Raw genomic sequence first — 19,314 nt, 5'->3', positions numbered from 1 at the left:
CACTCCCTAACCAGTCCGCAGAAATTACTGCACGGGCAGCTGTGGACGGTTTCTTTACTAGGTTTGGAGTGCCCTTTGAGATATTTTCTGATCAGGGCAGAAACTTTGAATCGAAACTGTTTACGGAGGTCTGTAAAGTTCTTGAAATACACAAAGCAAGGACTACTCCGTATAGACCTTCTGCAAACGGTCAGGTAGAAAGGTATAATCGCACTCTGATGGATGCGGTTAGGTGTTTCATTGGCAAATCACAAAACCAGTGGGATTTGCACCTTCAGCAAATAGCTGGGGCGTTGAGATCATCTGTGAACCGTATGACCGGGTTTACGGCCAATAAGTTAATGTTAGGTCGGGAGGTCAATGCGCCTGCTCACCTAATGTTTCCTCAGCATCTGGGTAAAAGCCAGTCCCCTAGTGATTACTCAGATGAATTGGTCCAGAAGTTGCGGGATGCACATGATATAGCCCGCAAAATGATGAAAACTTCCTCAAAAAGAATGAAGCGCAATTATGACTTGCGTTTACTTGAGAGGAATTATGAGGTAGGTGATAGGGTCTACCTACTTGATACTGCGGTATTGAAGGGTAAATGCCGCAAGCTCTGTCCACCATGGAAGGGACCTGTGATGATAGTATCCAAATTGTCATCATTCCTCTTCCGTGTTAAACTAAGAAATGCTGTTTTGGTAGTAAACCATGATAGACTAAAACAGTGTAAGGACAGGGAAGTGCCACGGTGGATTAAGCACTGGGAGCAAAATCCAGGTGACATAACTGCTGCTAAAGGCAACGACAGAGTCTACTGCTTATGTCGAAAGCCATGGCAGGGTAGATATATGATCCAGTGTGATTTCTGTAAAGAGTGGTTCCATGGGTCCTGTGTGAACATAACCGCTTCAGATGCACTAGACATAAATCAATATAAGTGTCCGGACTGTCTAAGAAGAGTGAGGACTCAAAATTGATCATTTTTTGGGTCTTTTTTCAGAATCATGGCTGAAGAGTACAAGGACGGTCTGGGCAGGGTAATGAAGGTGCTCAAGATGGGCAACCTGATGAACCCAAAGGAGCTGGCCGTAAAAATCACCTCTAGTAGGCGACCGAACAGGTTTGAAATCCTGTTGGACCATGTCCGTGAAGCCAGAAACAGGCATAAGTTTAGTTTGTTAAGGGATCTGGCCAGGGAGTTAGACATTCTACAGTGTCACTCCCGTGAGTGGATTTCCCAGAATGTGAGCCGTTTGGGGCCCATTCGTAAATCCAAGTGGCAGGATTCCCCACGTGAACAGAGTAGGGACATCCGATTAGGGACAGATCCGGCTATTGAACGGACTGGTGAGAATCTCGAGTCGGTCCCTCCGGCAGAGCAGCAATTGCTTGTTGGGGGAGAGACTGACAGCGAGTCAGAATCGGTTTCTTCTGGAACTGCCGAAAAGTTGTTGGGAGGAAACAGCCCAACAAAACCCTCAGGCAGTGGGAAACCGGTTAGTCCGGTTAAGCCTCGTCCGCGTGAGCGAGACGAGAGTAAGACCCAGCACAGTGCTTCTGGGACAGGGCATGTTCCGCAAGGCCCTGTTTCTAGAAGCCCGGCAGAGAGGGCACAAAGACCTTCTGTTCGGCAAGACAAGCCTCAGATTGTCATTACTGTGCCGGGTAAGGGGAAGCAGCCTGCTGGTCCGGGGAAAGGGTCCCATGTTAAAGGCCGTTCAGTTCAGCATACGCTGAGTGGAGAAACCCTTGCAAAGAGGCCAAAGCTGTCTTTGGGAGAAACAGGGCAACCAGGGCATGGCCTTAGGTGTCCGGTAGGAGGATGTGGGGCAGGTGTTAGTCGCAAACATGCGCTTCTCTGTCATTTGCCTGGTGTGTTTAATCTGGCACTTTCAGGAGATGAAATATCTCAACGCAGGTTAAGCGCCCTGAAGCTATGCTGCAGGTGGCTTTTAGGAGCACATCGGGAGCTCAGTGACTTACTGGTTTATATTGAATCGCTGAGTCCACTATCCTCGGTTGAGCAGCCAGATGCCTCCACTGTGCAGGCAATGGTTGATTTGGGTAGGACTTTGGGGGTGTCGGTTGCTAGGGACGTGATATTAAGACCAGAGGGTAATGATGTCACGGCCTTGGTACACTGGCGCTTTCTATTGTCATTGATGTCAATGTTAGAGCGACATCAGGTTGAGAAACTTGGACACTTATTTCAGCTGTCCCAGGATGATCAACAGAATCTCCCTAAGTTGCCTGAAGCCTTTGATAGTCATTGTCACCTTGACAGGACTATGTGGGAGTGGGGGATGACTAACCCATCTCTGAAAGAGATGAGTAATCTGAACCCGCTAGAGTCTCACGAGGTTCACCTCGTGGGAGTTGTAGGGGTTTTCTGTGACCCTGAGACTTACCCTACACAGGAGGGTATTAAATCATGGTCTGAACAGGGTGTCGTACCGGTCGTGGGACTCCACCCCCGGAAGGCGCTTACCGATAAAGGGTTCAGTAAGCTGGCGGAAGTTCTCCAATTTCCGGAGGTAGCAGGATTGGGGGAGATAGGTCTTGATCGAACTGAACCTGCTGAAAAATGGGCTGAACAGCTCCGCAAGGTTGAGCAAGTCTTGACTTTGCTGCAACCGGAGCATGTGCTCGTTATTCATTGCAGAAGTTTGACAAACCTTTCAGATGAGTCTCTGTTAACTATGTTTTACTTGTTACAGGGTCATCCCTCAGTCAGTAAGGAGCAGCTGATTCACCTTCACTGCTTTACAGGGTCTTTGGACATATTACAAAAATGGTTAGAGGTGTTCCCTAACACTTATGTTGGGTTCACAAGTATGATCTGTAAGTCCAATGACTACCTAGACATGCTCCGGAAACTAGAGTCTTCCCGTTTGCTCCTTGAAACGGATGCTCCTTATTTCAGCCCGCCACGCTGTAAAAAGTCCAATCCCTATATGATTGGATGGGTTGCATCCAGGGTAGCTGAGGCCAGAGGCCAATCTTGGGGTGACCTCCTCAAGTTGGCAAGTAATAACGCAAAAAGACTGTACATTGAGAAGCTCCCTCCAGTCTCAATGTACGGTGATGAGTCCGGTTAAGCCATAGGGGCTCAACCCAGTGTACTGTGGATGAAATGTTCATGGTCACCGGTAGTTGTGGTATTGTGACTGAAAAGCCGCAATACTAGTACTGGTTTTACCCAGGAATCTCTCATTATTGAGAGTAAGAGACCATGGCTAACTCCCATGGTCTAAGACTACCTCCTTCTATAGGACGGGGAGGAGTGTAGTGCCTGTCCGGTCTGGTCCGACATACGTGAGGATAGCCCTACCGGAAGCCGAAAAGGGTGATTTCCTGTGGAGCGTTCCAGCCGGTCAAACCGTCCATCATAAACCATTCAGATATCTGCCAGTAGACATTATTCTACAACATCATCATCATACTAAGGTTATTGGTAAGTTGTCTTGGGCTATATTTAATAATCACCAATTACAATTATGATATGACATATTTAAGTGTGGTGTGTAATCTAAAAATAAACCTGTGTATGGAAGTGTATCGGATGTAAATATAAGTTTTTTCAACAGGTGTTTTTTTTACAGTTTTAATATATTTTAATATAAAGGGTTTTAAAGTTATTGAATAAAGTAGTAGCGCATAGACTTAGTTCATAGTCTTTTTCTTGTGTGGCTTTTGTGTAAGTCAGATGATTTAATTAAACAAAATATATGAAATTATTACTACTTTATATAACTTTTGGCAATTTAGATAAATTTACAGCCAGTAAAATTAAAACATTACAAAAACAAATTAAAACACCTCCACCAATACCCAGACATGTTCTAAAATAACATATGGGCCTTAAATTAAGCCCCCCCCCCCCTTTTCTTAATAAATTATACATCTATCACATTCTGGAACATATTCAGGTATCGATCTGTATTTGATAACAGGTCTCAAAATTCATATTCGCTGGGCCTACGATTGATTAGTTTGGCTGGAAACAGCCACAACTACGCAGCGCAGCGTAAACAAATAAACATGAATAAAACAAAACAATTGGAATTGATTTCATAGATAGGGTTTGAGTTAGAGATGTTCCAACTATTTCCCGCAATAAATCCTTATTCTAAATAATACCGTTAATTAAAATTACATTTAAAAATACAAAAGTCATATATCATAGCGGGGGTGGGGAGCGAGAAATTTAACGTTAAAGAGCGTATAAAAAGGTGGGGAGATGTGTGTTATGGGAGAGATTGGGAAACGAATCCAGTGGCGGCGACGACATTGTTTTGAGAAGTATAATATGTTTTATTTGTTTTATCGAAAACTGCGATTTTACATTTAAGGAAAGTATAAGGTAAATGAAACGAACGGATGCAAATTCGGTTGAAGTGTAACTTCAATCCTGTTAAGTCAGATTGTTAAAGAATATTATAATCATTGTTACATAATAATTATATGCATCATTTAAAAAGAAAGAAAGAAAGAAACAAACAAAACATTTAGCATATACGAAATTAATTTCATTCTCGCAATCGCAAGTTTTTTTTAAAGGCAGTGGCTAGGTAGCCGGTTCCGGCTACCTAGACCTTTAGTCTACGTAGCCGATTCTATATTTATACATATCACATGTGAACACGGAAGTCAAGGTAGCCAGCTTTAATAAACTTTGTTATAAAGGATCATTATATAAGTTAAATAAATTACATTTTTGTGACTTATTATTTACTAAAAATTTGTGATAAACCTGTTTATTTCGCCGTATTTACGCACTCGTATCATATCGGCCGATATTATGTTATGTTATCAACAAATGATCAAAGTGTCGTTACCGTCGTCGGTGTGTTTAAATGGCATGTTTATTAATTAAACGTAAAATTTTTAATTATTTTTTGTAGTTTGTTATAAATTGAAAAAAAAGATAGACGACTTCAGTTGTCGCCGATCCTTAAGAATTTAGTCCTTTGATATGTACATGTAATTTTACATTTCACATTTATCACGCTACCTTAGAATAAATATTCAAACAAACAATTAGAACCAATCAAGATCATTGACTTATAGACAAATCAGCGAAGAAATTAATAAGTAATTAGATAATTAATTAAAGACGCACATAGAAGTGCGAAAGAGATTATTACTTAAATTTTTCACATTAAAAGGCATAGGAAATGATCAAACGCCGCTATGTTCAGTAGAGCCGCATCATTGTATGTTGTTTTATATTTTCTTAACTGTATGTTTTGTTTTCTTTTAAGATTGAATCACTGTATCTCGAATATGTATCGAGTACATTCTAACATAACAAAATGTCCGCCGGTATGATATGAGTGCGTAAATACGGCAAAATGAACGGGTATTTAACACAAATAATAAATGATAAATCACAAGAAATGTATTTCATTTAACTAATATAATGATCCTTCTAATCCTTTATAGATACAGTTTATTAAGCCGGCTACCTTTACTTACATGTGTCATAGATCTATACGATATGTATATATAGAGCCGGCTACCTAGACCTTTAGTCTAGGTAGCCGGAACCAGCTACGTAGACTAAAGGTCTAGGTAGCCGGAACCGGCTACCTAACCACTGCCTTTTTTAAATGATTTATTACCTCATTCGGATCCGTTAACAATTTTATGACTTTAATCCTTTTCATGCCCATGACAGATAGTTAACTACTGTTTGAATCAACATGTGAGGCACAACTGTCTTACAATACAAATAATTGACAAGTTTATGTCATTATGAAAGCTTGAACATTATACTATTATTTATTTTCGAATCCGTTGAACACCGTTAATTCAATTTACGCCCCCACCCCTCTGTGACATTTTACGTTACTGGCGAAAAACATCTTTTTAGTATGTGTGAGCAGATCACTTGATTAAAATCTACTTCTCCTTAATTGTCAGCAAACGCAATTCACAAATTTAAATCTTATTTTCTAAGGCTTTAATTAATTGATTTGTGGAATTATGACGCTGATAATAAGTAAGTTATTAACTTGACAAGTGCATAAGTATTAAAATACATATATACAAAATACTACAGCAACCGGCTAAATGTGCCTTAAAGTCACCTAAAATCATATAATTATCTTAAATTATATATAGCAATCATGCTTTACCCTTATAGTATATTCTGTGGTTCATATTCATATGCAAATTTGATATCAGCGGAGAAATATATATCACTGACATAATTATGCAGACAACAATATATTAGAACGTCTTTTATTAACTAATGAATAAAACCAATGCATGTAAACGATGAAACAAAATAACTTGAAGGATTACATGTTCAGAAAATAAAACGTTTGATTATATTGTTAAAAGTATTTTCTTTACGTTTCTGTGGTTAATTTGCTTCCTTGATAGCTATTGTTCACATTTTAAGTGAACTGGAGGGAATTCAAAGTTTTGCTGAGATTTCCTTAATTCACGAGATCGAAAGCTGGATGATTTTATTGACTTGTTACAAAAATTCAACCTTGACACAAACCGTCTATGGTAATAGATGATAATGTCTCTATTGAATGAAACGATTCAGATTTTTCACAGTTATCGTTTCTTTTCTCGCTGCGCAGGCGCAGTAAACTCTCGTTTCACGGTTCTCGTTTAATGATGCGCATGCGTATTTCATTTACACGTTTCTCGTTTGTTGCACACGGTTATCTTTTCACGAACACTTACCTAACATATACCGTCTCTTTTCCCGAAAGCACGGAAATTTATCGGGAGCGCCACTGTATATATAGTAAAACAAGCCAGCAGTAAGCACGTATTTCAAAATATTATAACTTTGCAGGAACAATTTCTTGTAAACTCAACTCATTTACTAGTGCTAAAACCACGTTTTTAGAAATACTGGCTTTTTGCTTGAACAAAACCGGTTGCCATTGTGCATGCAGTTGGAGCAAAACAAAGTATAAAGCGATGCAATGCAACATGTCCGTAATATATTACCAAGCACTTGGTGCAGAAACCAAGTATTTAAAACTGCAGTTTTTTTTTTTTGCACTGACGGATTTACATTTAAATTGCTTAAATGTTAGGCCAACCCTTGTATAAAAAGATACGACAGTTTTGCTCCAAATATAAATGAAATTTTAGAAATGACCCTTGTGAAAAGTTTATTTACCTGAACATACAAGCAATAAGCAACGTAACACAGTGATGGATAATAACGCTGGTCCAGAAATGAAATAACATTAGGGATTGCAATTAATAATAATAATACAGTGTAATGTAACAGTGCGATGGTCAGTAATGTTAACAACAATTATAACAGTATGTGTGACAAAGCAAATAAATTATAACTAAAATACAAACAAATAAACAATCATAAAGCTGATGCATAAAAAACAAAAAACATAATGAAACAACAAAAACGTAGCAAAATAGTGCATGCGACAATGAAATAACACCAGAAAATCCAAGCAATAATGATGACACAGTGCAAAGTAACATAGTGATGGACACTAACGTTGAAGACGGTAAAAATAATGCGTGTTACAATGAAATGACACCAGGAAATAATGATAATGCAGCGCAGCGAACCATACTTATGGACAGTATCGTTTCAAAATGGTCAAATGTACAGACGTATATTTTATGAGTTTTATCTCCATCCCATGTTTCCAAAAATGACAAAATACAATGTAGCTGAAAAAGATGATGTCTTTACAGAAAAAAAAATGGAATAGTAGCTCCAATAATACCAACAATGTAAACTAACAGCTCGGGAAGAAAAGGAAAAAGACAAAAACCTAGCCAAACATGACAGTAAGTACAATTTTTAAAAAGATCTTTGGTAGCAAAGCAGACACACATGCAACTTTGATCTACAATCGGTGCTGTACACACCTTGTAGTTTAGTCAGTGTAATGTACTGTATGAGGAAGTTTTGTTGCTTTAATCAGTTTACAGTTTCGGAAACGGCAACGGTTCATGTTATGTCCGAAGTTATAAGAGGGGTTCCTGTGAGATTTCTACGAGTATATACATTAACCTACAATCTCTACCACAATCAGTTGAAACTGTGGTATAACAGTCGGATGCATGTACGGGGCAGAACAGAAATTAAGTTATTTCAACAAGTCTGCTGTGTGCGGTAAACCCAACCAAAAATACTAAACAAATAGATCTCAAATTTCTTGAATCTGGCAACACACATATGGAGTGCGACAGCATACACGCTGCAATCGAGTTAACAAAAAAATAGATTAACGTTCAAAACTAGTGTGACACTGTGATAACTGTGGCCAGATGTGGCAAGCCGTACACTATTGTGCCAGTAAAATATGGATACTTCCTTAATTTGCCCTCCCGCTTAGCTCAGTAAGTATAGCATATGTCTACGGATCTGTGGGTCGTGAGTTCGATCCCCGGGCGGCAATATGTTCTCTGTGAAGATTTGATAAAACACATTGTGTCTGAACAATGCAGCCCCTATTGTATACGCACAGTTTTCCTTTGTTTCGACCATGTGAACTTTTTTACCCCAGATGATCTATATTCAAACTTGACCTAGATTTTATCAAAAGAAACATTCTGATCAAATTTCATGAAGATCTGTGAAAAATGCGGCCTCTATTGCACACAAGGTTTTTTCTTTGATTTGACTGGGATACCTAGTTTTTGACCCCAGATGACCCATATTCACACTTGATCTAGACTGCATCAAGACAAACATTCTGATCAAATTTTATAAAGATCCAGTATAAAGTTCAGCCCCTATTGCATACACACACAGTTTTCTTTGATTTAATCGGGTGACATAGTTTTTTTTATCCCAGATAACCCATATTCAAAGTTGACCTTGATTTCAGCAAGATAAACATTCTGATCAAATTTCATGATGATCCAATGTAAAATGCACACCCTATTACACACACACACAGAGTTTTCCTATGATTCGACCAGGTGACTTAGTTTTTGACCCCACATCACCCAGAATCAAATTTAACCTAAAAGTTATCAAGACAAAACCTCTGACTAATTATCACGAGTTTTAATTTTAAAAAGTGGTTTGTTTCAAGAGAGTTAACAAGATTTTCCTTTAATCTGGCAAAGTGACCTTGTTTTTACCTCACTTGAACCAGTTTCGAAACTGGCATAAAGATCGTCAAGATAAACTTTCTAACCAAGTTTCTGAAAGATATGTTCATAAATGTGACCTCTAGAATTTTTACAAGATTTTCCTTTGATTCTGATTAAATAATAAAATCTGTAAAAAGATCCTTCGGAAGCAAAGAATGCAACCAAGAAGAATAATAGCAGACTCGGTTTGATTGAGTCTGTTCATGAGAGGTAATGAAATGTGCAACACCTCTCACGCCCCAATTTTAAAATTGCTTTAAAATTGTTGATGCTAGAGTGTAAACAAACTAAATTTAACGGACGGTCGACGGACATTCATCGATCCTCATCGCTCACCCGACTATTTAACTATGTATCTATTTAAATAAATAATAGACTGTATGTGCACTAGTTGACAATATATGCACATGTAAAATCACCCAATATCCGTTCGCTTTTGTTTGATAAGTACCTCATTGTGTATATACAGGGATTTCAATATACACGGAGGTGCCTCTGAGTTTGATTTTTTCTGTCTAGATTTTGATTTTAAAGTTCAAGTGTATATATAAATACAGGTCTGTCATTAAACATAAACTTAAAACCATGAAATTAACCAAATACATATGCATGTATTAGCAAAATATTTTACAAAGATGACTTTAAGGTAGTTCTGCACGTTTGATAAACCGGAAGACATGGCGTAACCTCATTTATCCGGATAACGTAGAATAATGCCTGGATTCGGCGTACGGACACGAAAATCATTATATGAATTAATGGCAACCAGTGAATAAATTTATTAAAATGGCACTGTTACTTTCTTTCTAAAGTTAAAATATGATATTAAAACATTTGACACTTTAAGTAATTCAAAATAATGTCTTAAAATTAGCTTGAAATAGGTGGTTCAATTTAATCATAGCCAAATATCTCAAAAATAAGCACACGGACCTATACATTTTATGTAACCATATTATAGGCCATACATTTATTTACGACTGTGAGAAGTTTCATTAAAATCTACATTGTAGAAAAATTTCTATTCTCAAAAATGTTACGAAAGTTGCGATTTTCCCATAGACTCCCATTATGAAAACTTGCGTGAGGTCAAAATTTTTCAAATCAGTCTAGCAAAAAATCAAGCATACGACCCTATCTTTTTTATTTGCTGAATTTTCTTAGTATATTCCGAAGTTTTGAAAAATTAGAGTTTAATCAAATTCTACATTATAGAAAAAAATCGATCCTAACGTGCAGAACTACCTTAATACAGACTTGATAACATATCTTTCCTTCGTTTTAAAGAGTAATATATGTACATAGCTAAATTTCTGATTGTTGTCTCACTTTTACAAGATATAATTGGAAAATCCAGTATACGACGGATTTGCAGAGTAATGGGCTGGTGTACATTTTTCACGAAGATCATGGTAAAAAGGACATATTAACAAGAAATGTAACTTATCCTCTACAATGCATTCACAGTAACAGCAGAATCGATTTTCCGCTGGAAAATTATAGTATCGCCCTTGCTCTATCATAAGACTATGAGATGAAAATCTTAATTAAGTTAAACACTTCTGTATTTACTAATATCGACACAAGCTATATACATTTTTAATTAGGAAAACGTTGCTTTTTTCATTCTATACAAACATATAGCAAGTGCAAATATGTATTTATAACTGTAATACCTAAATGTTACTACCATTAACATAGTGTAAAGTGTTAACTACTGACATAAGAATTACGTAGTAGCTATAAAACATTGTTTACTTTGTCACAAATTGACATACGGGCCTTATTTTATCTGTAGTGTAAATGCAGGTATTGCATCATCTTTTTGTAAATTTTTGAGTTATTGAGGTAAATGTTAGATTTCACGCATGAAATACCTCTCATGTTTTTCTGTATATCATAACTTAAATTTCCATGTAAATTTCATTAAATTCTGTTCAGTAATAAGAAAGTTGATATTTTATAAACTTCAGTAATTTATGTTTTTATCCCCAAAACCACTATAATGGGCCTCAAATTGTCAATTTAAATTCGCGCCAAAGTAGTTAGATTCCCCGGCTATATCGTGAATCCCGTGAAAATAGAAATAGTAAGAGTCCACGGCTTAGCCGTGAATCCCATGAAATTTAGTATTTGGCGGGACATTACCCTTTAAATAGACTGGACTAGATATGCCTTGCGCACACCACCTTACGACTTTATAGACGAATCTATGTCTGAATTATTTTCTTGCTAGAAATTTATGCTCGATCGAGGTAAGAAATTTATTTGTTAGATTTTTGTATGATTTTTGCATTACGATTTTTATTTGGTAAATTTTTGTTCATTCTACAGAATTCTGTAACATTTACTTTTCGGCATATGATTTTAGCTAGTTTCGGTATGTCAGGATGATTTATTAAATTTTTCAGACTTTTGTAAATTATTTAGAAAGAGGAATCTAAAATGTTTCATTTATATAAGATGTTAGATTTATACTGAAATTTGTAACACGATATTTATAAAGTACTTTGTTTCAAAAACTTATGTCAAACATTTCGTTATTATGGAACGCCATTACTGCATTGTATTGTTATGTATAAATCTATATGGCAAGTCTAGTGCCATGTTTGTAATATATTATTGTAATTTGTAATTGTGTGCCAGTCTATAGCACATCTAATTAATGTCCGTTGTAGTGTATGGCATTAGATATTATATGGATGCCAACTCTCATATAACGTTTGATTTACATTGAATTTTGTTAATTTGTAGTTGTAAATAATAGCTGCAGTTTATCATTTCCATTACTATAATGTTTCATCATATACTTTTCATATCTTTTTCATACTTTAACTTTAGTCTTTTAAGTAAGCAATCTTTGTAATAATGGAAGTAATAAGTGACGTCTTTTAATCATGTGACGTTTGAACTTAGTAGCACATATGTTTTTTATAAGTAGCACGTATTATTTATGGGAGCCTACGGAGGTATGGTGTACCCAAAGGAGCAGTTTCATGCCCTGACTTATTTGTTTTGCTATGGTGCTTACCATATGTTATATATTTTAGCTTCTTCCGCCAGACGATTTTCCTGGTGATGTCATAACCCGGAAGTACAATGCCCGAGGTTCACTTGTCTTCACTCGCCTGGATGTGATATTCCCAGCGCAGAGCTTTCGTCCCATGGTTGTGCCGTAAACCGCAAAGACGATGATTTTTGTTATCCTCTGAAGTCAGCTCAGGGATGCAATCACCTACCACCATAGGGAGCCAACACAGAATCAACGTATTCACGGTTTAAAGGGACTGAATTTAGAAGCTATGTTTTGTTTGTGCTATTTAAAGTTCACAATTACATTAAAGACCTGTGTCACGTCAGATTAGAATGGACTATAAGAACTTTTGTATCTAGAGATAATGAACTTTCTTTTTTTTTCTTTCTTATAGTCAGTTTTTTTTTTCTTTTCATATCTATTCATTGTTAATAATCATCTTATGTAAATAAATTTGTAAATATTGTAAAGAGTGTTGATTTGTTTTGATGGTTACTGTCGCCGGTACGGCCTTTCCTGTCACATACTTATTATGAAACATTTCCAATGCATTTTTAATTGCGCCATCGCCAAGCGTCCACGAAAATAAAATTGGGAATCAGAATTCGCAAATGCTTTATAACGATTGTACAAGTCGTAATTTCATCTATTTGGAACTGAATAAAATGGTTCACCATCATCTGTCGAACGTTCAATGAACACAATAGTATCGCTTGACTGATATTGTTGATTAGGAAACCATTTGTATTCAACAATTCGTGTAAAGTTTTCGTTAAGGTTAGGATGGGTCACAATACTAGCTGTTTGAAAATGGTATACATTTTTTATAACTTTACGTTCAAATGATAATAATCGGTATTCCATTCTGGCCAAACCCTTTTTGGCGTAATATCTGTCAATTGGTCCGGTGAAATATGTTTTCCCACATTTGATAATTCGTCTGAGATAAAAAAAATCTACATTCAGCCGAATTGTAATCTGCGGTTTTTTTAACATTTTGTTGATGAATGCTGTATAGCCATTCTTCTTCAACGCATTGAAATGATCCGAAAATTAACGATCGTCCCAATTATTTCGAACTGGGATACGAGCCAAAACCGAAGGCTCTAATTGAGTAGGTGTTTTATTCCACTGCTTGATAGTGTATGGTTTAAACAAAAGCTCGTACAATTTTAATCCTACACGAGACAATGCCACTTCCTCTGAATTCAATGGTGTACGATTAAAATATACCTGTTCATTTTGTATACAGTATTGTTATGAGTAATACGCTTTCGTCGAAATACAATAAAATAGAGATATACTTGAACATGCGAGATGACAAATCAATAGCCCAACATTTATAAAAAAAAATAAAAAATTACAGAAATATGTTTATTTTAAGCGAACATGATATGAATAAAATCACCGTCCGTAATCATATTTGTCTGTGTCACGAATATTATTACAACGAGTTAATTCCCCACAGTACATTTGTTAACTGCATAATCAAAATATCGCTACCTCAAGTGGCTGATCACGGACATTCCTTTATGCGCACAGTTTATGCGGAACATGTCGTTTTGTGTTTCTTGTGCGCGCGTCAACGCGCTATTGAGAAACTTGGAAGGATTTGTACGTCGTATTGGCGTGCGCACCATAGACAAAACAAAGCTAACTTCACGACACAAAGAAACATATTTCACGACAGAACGAAATTTTTGTTTCCTCTTGGTGAGCGTTATTATAAAACCTTTAATTTGAAATATTGGTGCGTGCCAAGACGGAATGTATTTCATTGTGTCGCTTTTGCATGCGCGCTGCTATGTAGCGCATATTTATAGTGGTTTCTTCTAGTTTAAACAATTATATTCCCAAATTCTAAACATATTCATTGATACATAGTCATACATTGAATCTTTTAACGTAGGAAAGGATAAACATTGAAGACATGTTTGTGGGTATATCCTGGATGTTGTCTGAGTTTCTTAAATTGTAGCGTGTGGCACCTGAGTCAGGGACAAGAGAATACAGATCAATTGGGATCAAATTCGACTTCGTTTTGAAAACCATTATTCATCCAAGGAACGTTCATGTTCTGAAAAGTATTATCCTACGCCAGTGAGAAGAACGCTACTAAGATCTTGTAAGGACGAATAACTCCTCAGTAAAATGTGTTTAAATTGCTGTGTAATGGATAAATATGTTCCGATGTGGCATAGGACGTAAGACATTTCAATTACAATCACAAGTGGCTTTTATTTTAGAGATATTTGCATCGATTCTAGACCCATGAAGTCCTCAATTGTTTGCATAATGCATCTGAACTTGGCGGACGATAAAAAAAATGTATGTTCATTGTTGGAAAGAACTATTTTAACCCATATACATTCTTTTCTAACAGTGCATTTAAGGGATACAACCTATGGAGATGTGATCAGGTTTATGAAGCTCTAAAGTTTCTACTGGATAGCTCAGTGGTTTGCACACTGGCCTTCCAATCCTGAGGTCGGGGGTTCGATCCCTGGCAGCTACTCGGGAATTTTCAGAAACGATTCGCAGTGTTTCCCCACCCAACTAGAGGTGTACTGGTCCGGAAGCCAGGCAACCCTTGTGTGTATTAGTGATGTACACTGGGAACGTTAAAGAACCAGGCTCTGTAGTCGCAACGAGCTAGGCTAAGTTAGCCGGACAAGCCTGATTTCTAATCTCTCCTTCGTGGTTTTTTTTTCTCACTCTTCTGGTCAGATTGCTCTGTCTCTGTAGTAGTAAAGGATGAATTATGCGCCCTGTGTGACTGCATTTGAACTATGTAAAGCGCCTTTAAACGTGAAATGGATCATGAAAAGGGCGCTATATAAATCTGGTATAATAATATTAATAATAATAATAATAATATATTTATTAAATTTGACAATAACACTTATAGACAAATAATTGGTATCCCGATGGGAAACAACTGCACCCCCTCATTGCTGATTTATTCTTATACTGTTATAATCGAGATTCCAGGCTTAGTTTTTCTAGACAAAACTTGAAATTATTGAAGCTTTTAATGGAACCTTAAGGTATCTTGATGATATTTTAAATATGGACAACCAATATATTTTAGAAATGGTGAAATAAATTTACCCGTAAGAGTTACAGCTTAACAAGGCTAATACTTCTGGATCTAAATCTAAGATATCCATCGAGCAACATCACACGGTTTCTATATTTTACAGCTTATTCGTTTTGCAAGAGCTTCCTCAAAGATAGATGATTTTAATGACAGAAATCTTCATATCACCAAGATATTGTTACAACAGGGTTACCGTTATTACAAGCTACGGAAACGTTTTAGTAAATTTTACTACAGATCGTCTGAATTATTAGAAAAATACAATACGCCACTTACAGCACTTTAAAAACTTGGACTTTCACACCCGGAATATACAATGGAGATGTTGTTTATAAAATTTGGAAAATCAAACATACCCCTTATTTTAACCATTTTTTTTTTGTAAAATTGGTTAAAACGTTTATCAAAAGAGGATATGATGCGAAAATCGTAAAGCGCAGTGCATGTTTTGTGATTGACCCCGCTACAGTTGATTGCTACGCTTTTCTATTTGATATACCTTAATTGTATGTAACACGATCCATTTGTATTTGACAGTTTCCAAACTGTCAAAATGCTTGATTTATCAAGAACTTATCGGAAAATTCAAAAGAACAAGCAGAAATTTCATATATTTGATAAACATTCATAAACTTCAAGAAATATCTTGATCCGGAAACAGTAATTCATAAAACATAATTTACTTATGTCCATATTGTTAGAACTGCTCTATCTGAAATCGAATAATGCGCATACTTTCATTTTGTTTTACTATCCGAAACAAATGCACACTACGAATTTTGGTAGATAAGGAAATATTATTTTTGTACATAAACATCAAATGGCAAATGTTTGATTGGCTATCCGAATTCAGATAAAGCCCAAAACCTTAACTATCTAAAATCGTAACTGAAAAGAACTGAGTTTTTGTCGTTACAACCAAATTCAGAAAAGCTTTAACAATCTCCTATCTGAAAATAGATGAAGACAAAACTAAATGTGGCGTTGCAATCCGAATTTAGATAAGCACCGCCCTAACAATTAGCAGTAAAAAGGAATCAGCGTTGACTTAAAATTAAATGTATTACAATGATACAATGTTTACTCTCTGAATTTGGGATAGAAAAAAATCTTTGTAATGTTCGTTACTATCCGAATCGGATAAGCTCATTCAGTATAGAAATCTTAAGTTTGTCATTGGGAAATTTTTTATAAGCAACGGTATTGGGAAGAGCATGCAAAATAAACGGTGTGACACACATGATTAAACAAATCATATTTAATGTATATTATATCATATAGCTGTGATATTACTCAACAATATACAGTTGTAATATTATTATAAATATCAACATGTTTCGGTCCTTTAATTGGCAAATGGTAAACAATTTAAGTCTTAACTATTTCTTTTAGAAAAAATTTCATGCCCTCACATTGTCAGTGTATTAGATATTCCACATTTCTTCTTGTCCAGTCTACCAGATCTTTCCATTCCTGTCAGGTCGCATATATGAAGATTTAATACAACCCGAAAGTTAAAAGTATACAACTATATGAAACGTTATTTAATATGTGTATTACATAAATTGGTACATGAAATTTGCTACAAACAACGCTTATGTGATTGGAAAAATACTAGAAAATATGGTTCTTGGATCTAAATAACATTATTCATTTTCAATAAAAGAAATCAAACATACTGATAAATTGCTGACATAATAAATATTTTATGTGTTATGTGAGGAATTAGGTCCCGCTCATAACATGTAACTGGCACTATATGCGCGGTAATATTTATTTCTTAATTGCTACGTTCTTATTTCTATAAATAAATTGCAAACATTAGTTGTAACACATCTGTAAGAACTAATAAGAGTTTTATATGCACTACTAAATTTACATTCAGAAACTAGCATAAGGGTAATATTATTTATAAATCCAATATAGAAGATAATAACTGGGAATACCTTTTTTTATGGCTTCTCCATGTAAATTCAAAAACGTAGTAATCACATGAAACATCATTTATTGAGTTAATCACTGGTTAATTCCGTCACATAGATTGCAAACGGTACACGACTAGGATTTAGACATTTACTTGGCGAATCCTATGCCATTTCCTAGATAATAACATCGGTACAGAGCACAGTAGGAGGCGTACTACAGAATGATTGATCTGACTTTATTATGTAACCTGTAATAACCTCCAACCATCATCCATACATTTTGATGCAGATGTTTATCTGTGAGAAGATTCTTTTGCGTTTTAAGGCCAGTCGTTCTGTTTATAAAATACAACATGTGGTACTTGATATTGCTGATAAAAGAATTGTACGAGCATTAGTAAATTTTTTATCTACCTATGGAGGAATTATTGCATCTCAAGAATTATGGTCTTATTACTAAATCTAGCTCAGTAGGTAAGACATTGGTCTATACGGATTGCGGGTCGCGAGTTCGATCCTCGTCCGGGCGCAATGTCTCCGTGACGATTTGAAAAAACGACATTGTGTCATGAAATCATTAGTCCTCCACCTCTGATGCATGTGGGGATGTTGGTAGTTACTTCCGGAGAAACATGTTTGTACTGTTACAGAATCCAGGAACACTGGTATTTAGGTAACTGCCAACTGCCCGTCGCCGTTACATGACTGAAATACTGTTGAAAACGCGTTAAATACCCAAACAAACAAACTTATTACTAATTCAAAGCTGCTAAACACCAGCTTGGTAATAAAAATAAACATATCTTTAGCAATATTTAATGATAATATACAATAGTATCAATATGTTAAAAAATACCTACAGAAAAAGATTGTGGGTGCAAAGTTATCAAATTTAGATCTTATTTCTGTATATTGAGGAATATCTCCACAATAGAGTTATCAAGAACTTGTATGTGATCAATTTCATAAGGTTCACTTATCATTATATATCAAATTATATCTCTCGATTCATATCTTTTAAACTCGAAATAACACGCTGAAATGATTTTCTTCTTATGCTATGATATTGTTCTACATAATGGCAGGTACTATATAAAAAATTTGATTAACCATTGGTTAATCAGTGCCAGCATCCTGACCAATATATCTACTATATGCAAAGCTTATCTTGTACTGTATCTCTGATACAAGATTATAACAATAATGTACACTTCTAAAACTAAAGCATCATTGGAGGTGAATATACACAAGCACGCACTGATACAGTACTTGTAATTTGACGCACCAAGACTGATAATAATGTGGACTGCATGTAAGTAATAGAGTTACAAACTCGGAGTCCATAGTTCTGCCAGACTTTTTTTTTCTGAAAAAAACCTTATATGCCCAACACAACTAAGGCAAGATACTTGTCACTTGTTAGGTTTTTAAGCATTAAAATAACTATGAGGAGAATTAGTGTGCAATATAATGTTCGACGGACAGACAGACAGACAGGCAGGAAGACAGACAACATGAAATCAGTATATACCCTACAATTCGTTTTTCAGGGTGCAGGGTTATAAAAATGGTGATTGAAGAAAACATAAGTGATATAATTATTTTTATGAACGAAGTTTTTTTCATGTTAAAAATGTGGAGTTAGGTTCCTTTATTAAAACACACAACAAGTCTCCTGTCTGCTTTCTAAAGTGTTTTTTCTGAAATCTAAAACTTAGATTTCCAAACAATAATGTTTTCTTTAATTTTAACAAAGTTACTTATATAAAAACACAAAGTTTACGCAGGGATTCTTAATTTGTTTCACAAAGTCATGTTACCTATTTAAACACAAAGTATCTATAGATTTTATTTTTGAAAATCGGTGTATATACATTCTACGTATTTGGTTTAAACAAAGATTCATCACTTTGATAATCATCAAACAACTAACAATCCCAGATCATATGAAAACCTGAAGCTGTGGTGATAAAACAAATCCTCTATAATCCATTAAATAAAGATCTTCTGATAATACCATTGACAACTTCTTAAAAGACTTGGACACAAGTGCTATTGAGCAAACACGATACTAGCCTCTAGACGATGATTATACCTTTTACTTACATTTTAAATGATTAAATGTATGAACTGAAGCCATCAATACACCTATG

The 19,314-nt window shown here is 35.7% G+C and overlaps 1 protein-coding gene across 1 annotated transcript; it reads left to right on the top strand.

Moving 5' to 3' along the window:
• The first annotated feature begins 2,290 nt into the window (after positions 1-2,290).
• On the top strand, positions 2,291-3,091 carry LOC128547145 (putative deoxyribonuclease TATDN2). Its single transcript, XM_053518892.1, has one exon. It carries the CDS (start codon positions 2,292-2,294, stop codon positions 3,084-3,086), a length of 795 nt encoding a protein of 264 aa, XP_053374867.1. The 5' UTR covers position 2,291; the 3' UTR covers positions 3,087-3,091.
• Positions 3,092-19,314: the final 16,223 nt, after the last annotated feature.

Source organism: Mercenaria mercenaria, chromosome 12, assembly GCF_021730395.1.
Source record: "Mercenaria mercenaria strain notata chromosome 12, MADL_Memer_1, whole genome shotgun sequence".
Classification (NCBI taxonomy): domain Eukaryota; kingdom Metazoa; phylum Mollusca; class Bivalvia; order Venerida; family Veneridae; genus Mercenaria; species Mercenaria mercenaria.
The sequence above is the reverse complement of the archived record's forward strand: the minus strand, read 5'-3'. Positions and strand labels throughout refer to the sequence as shown.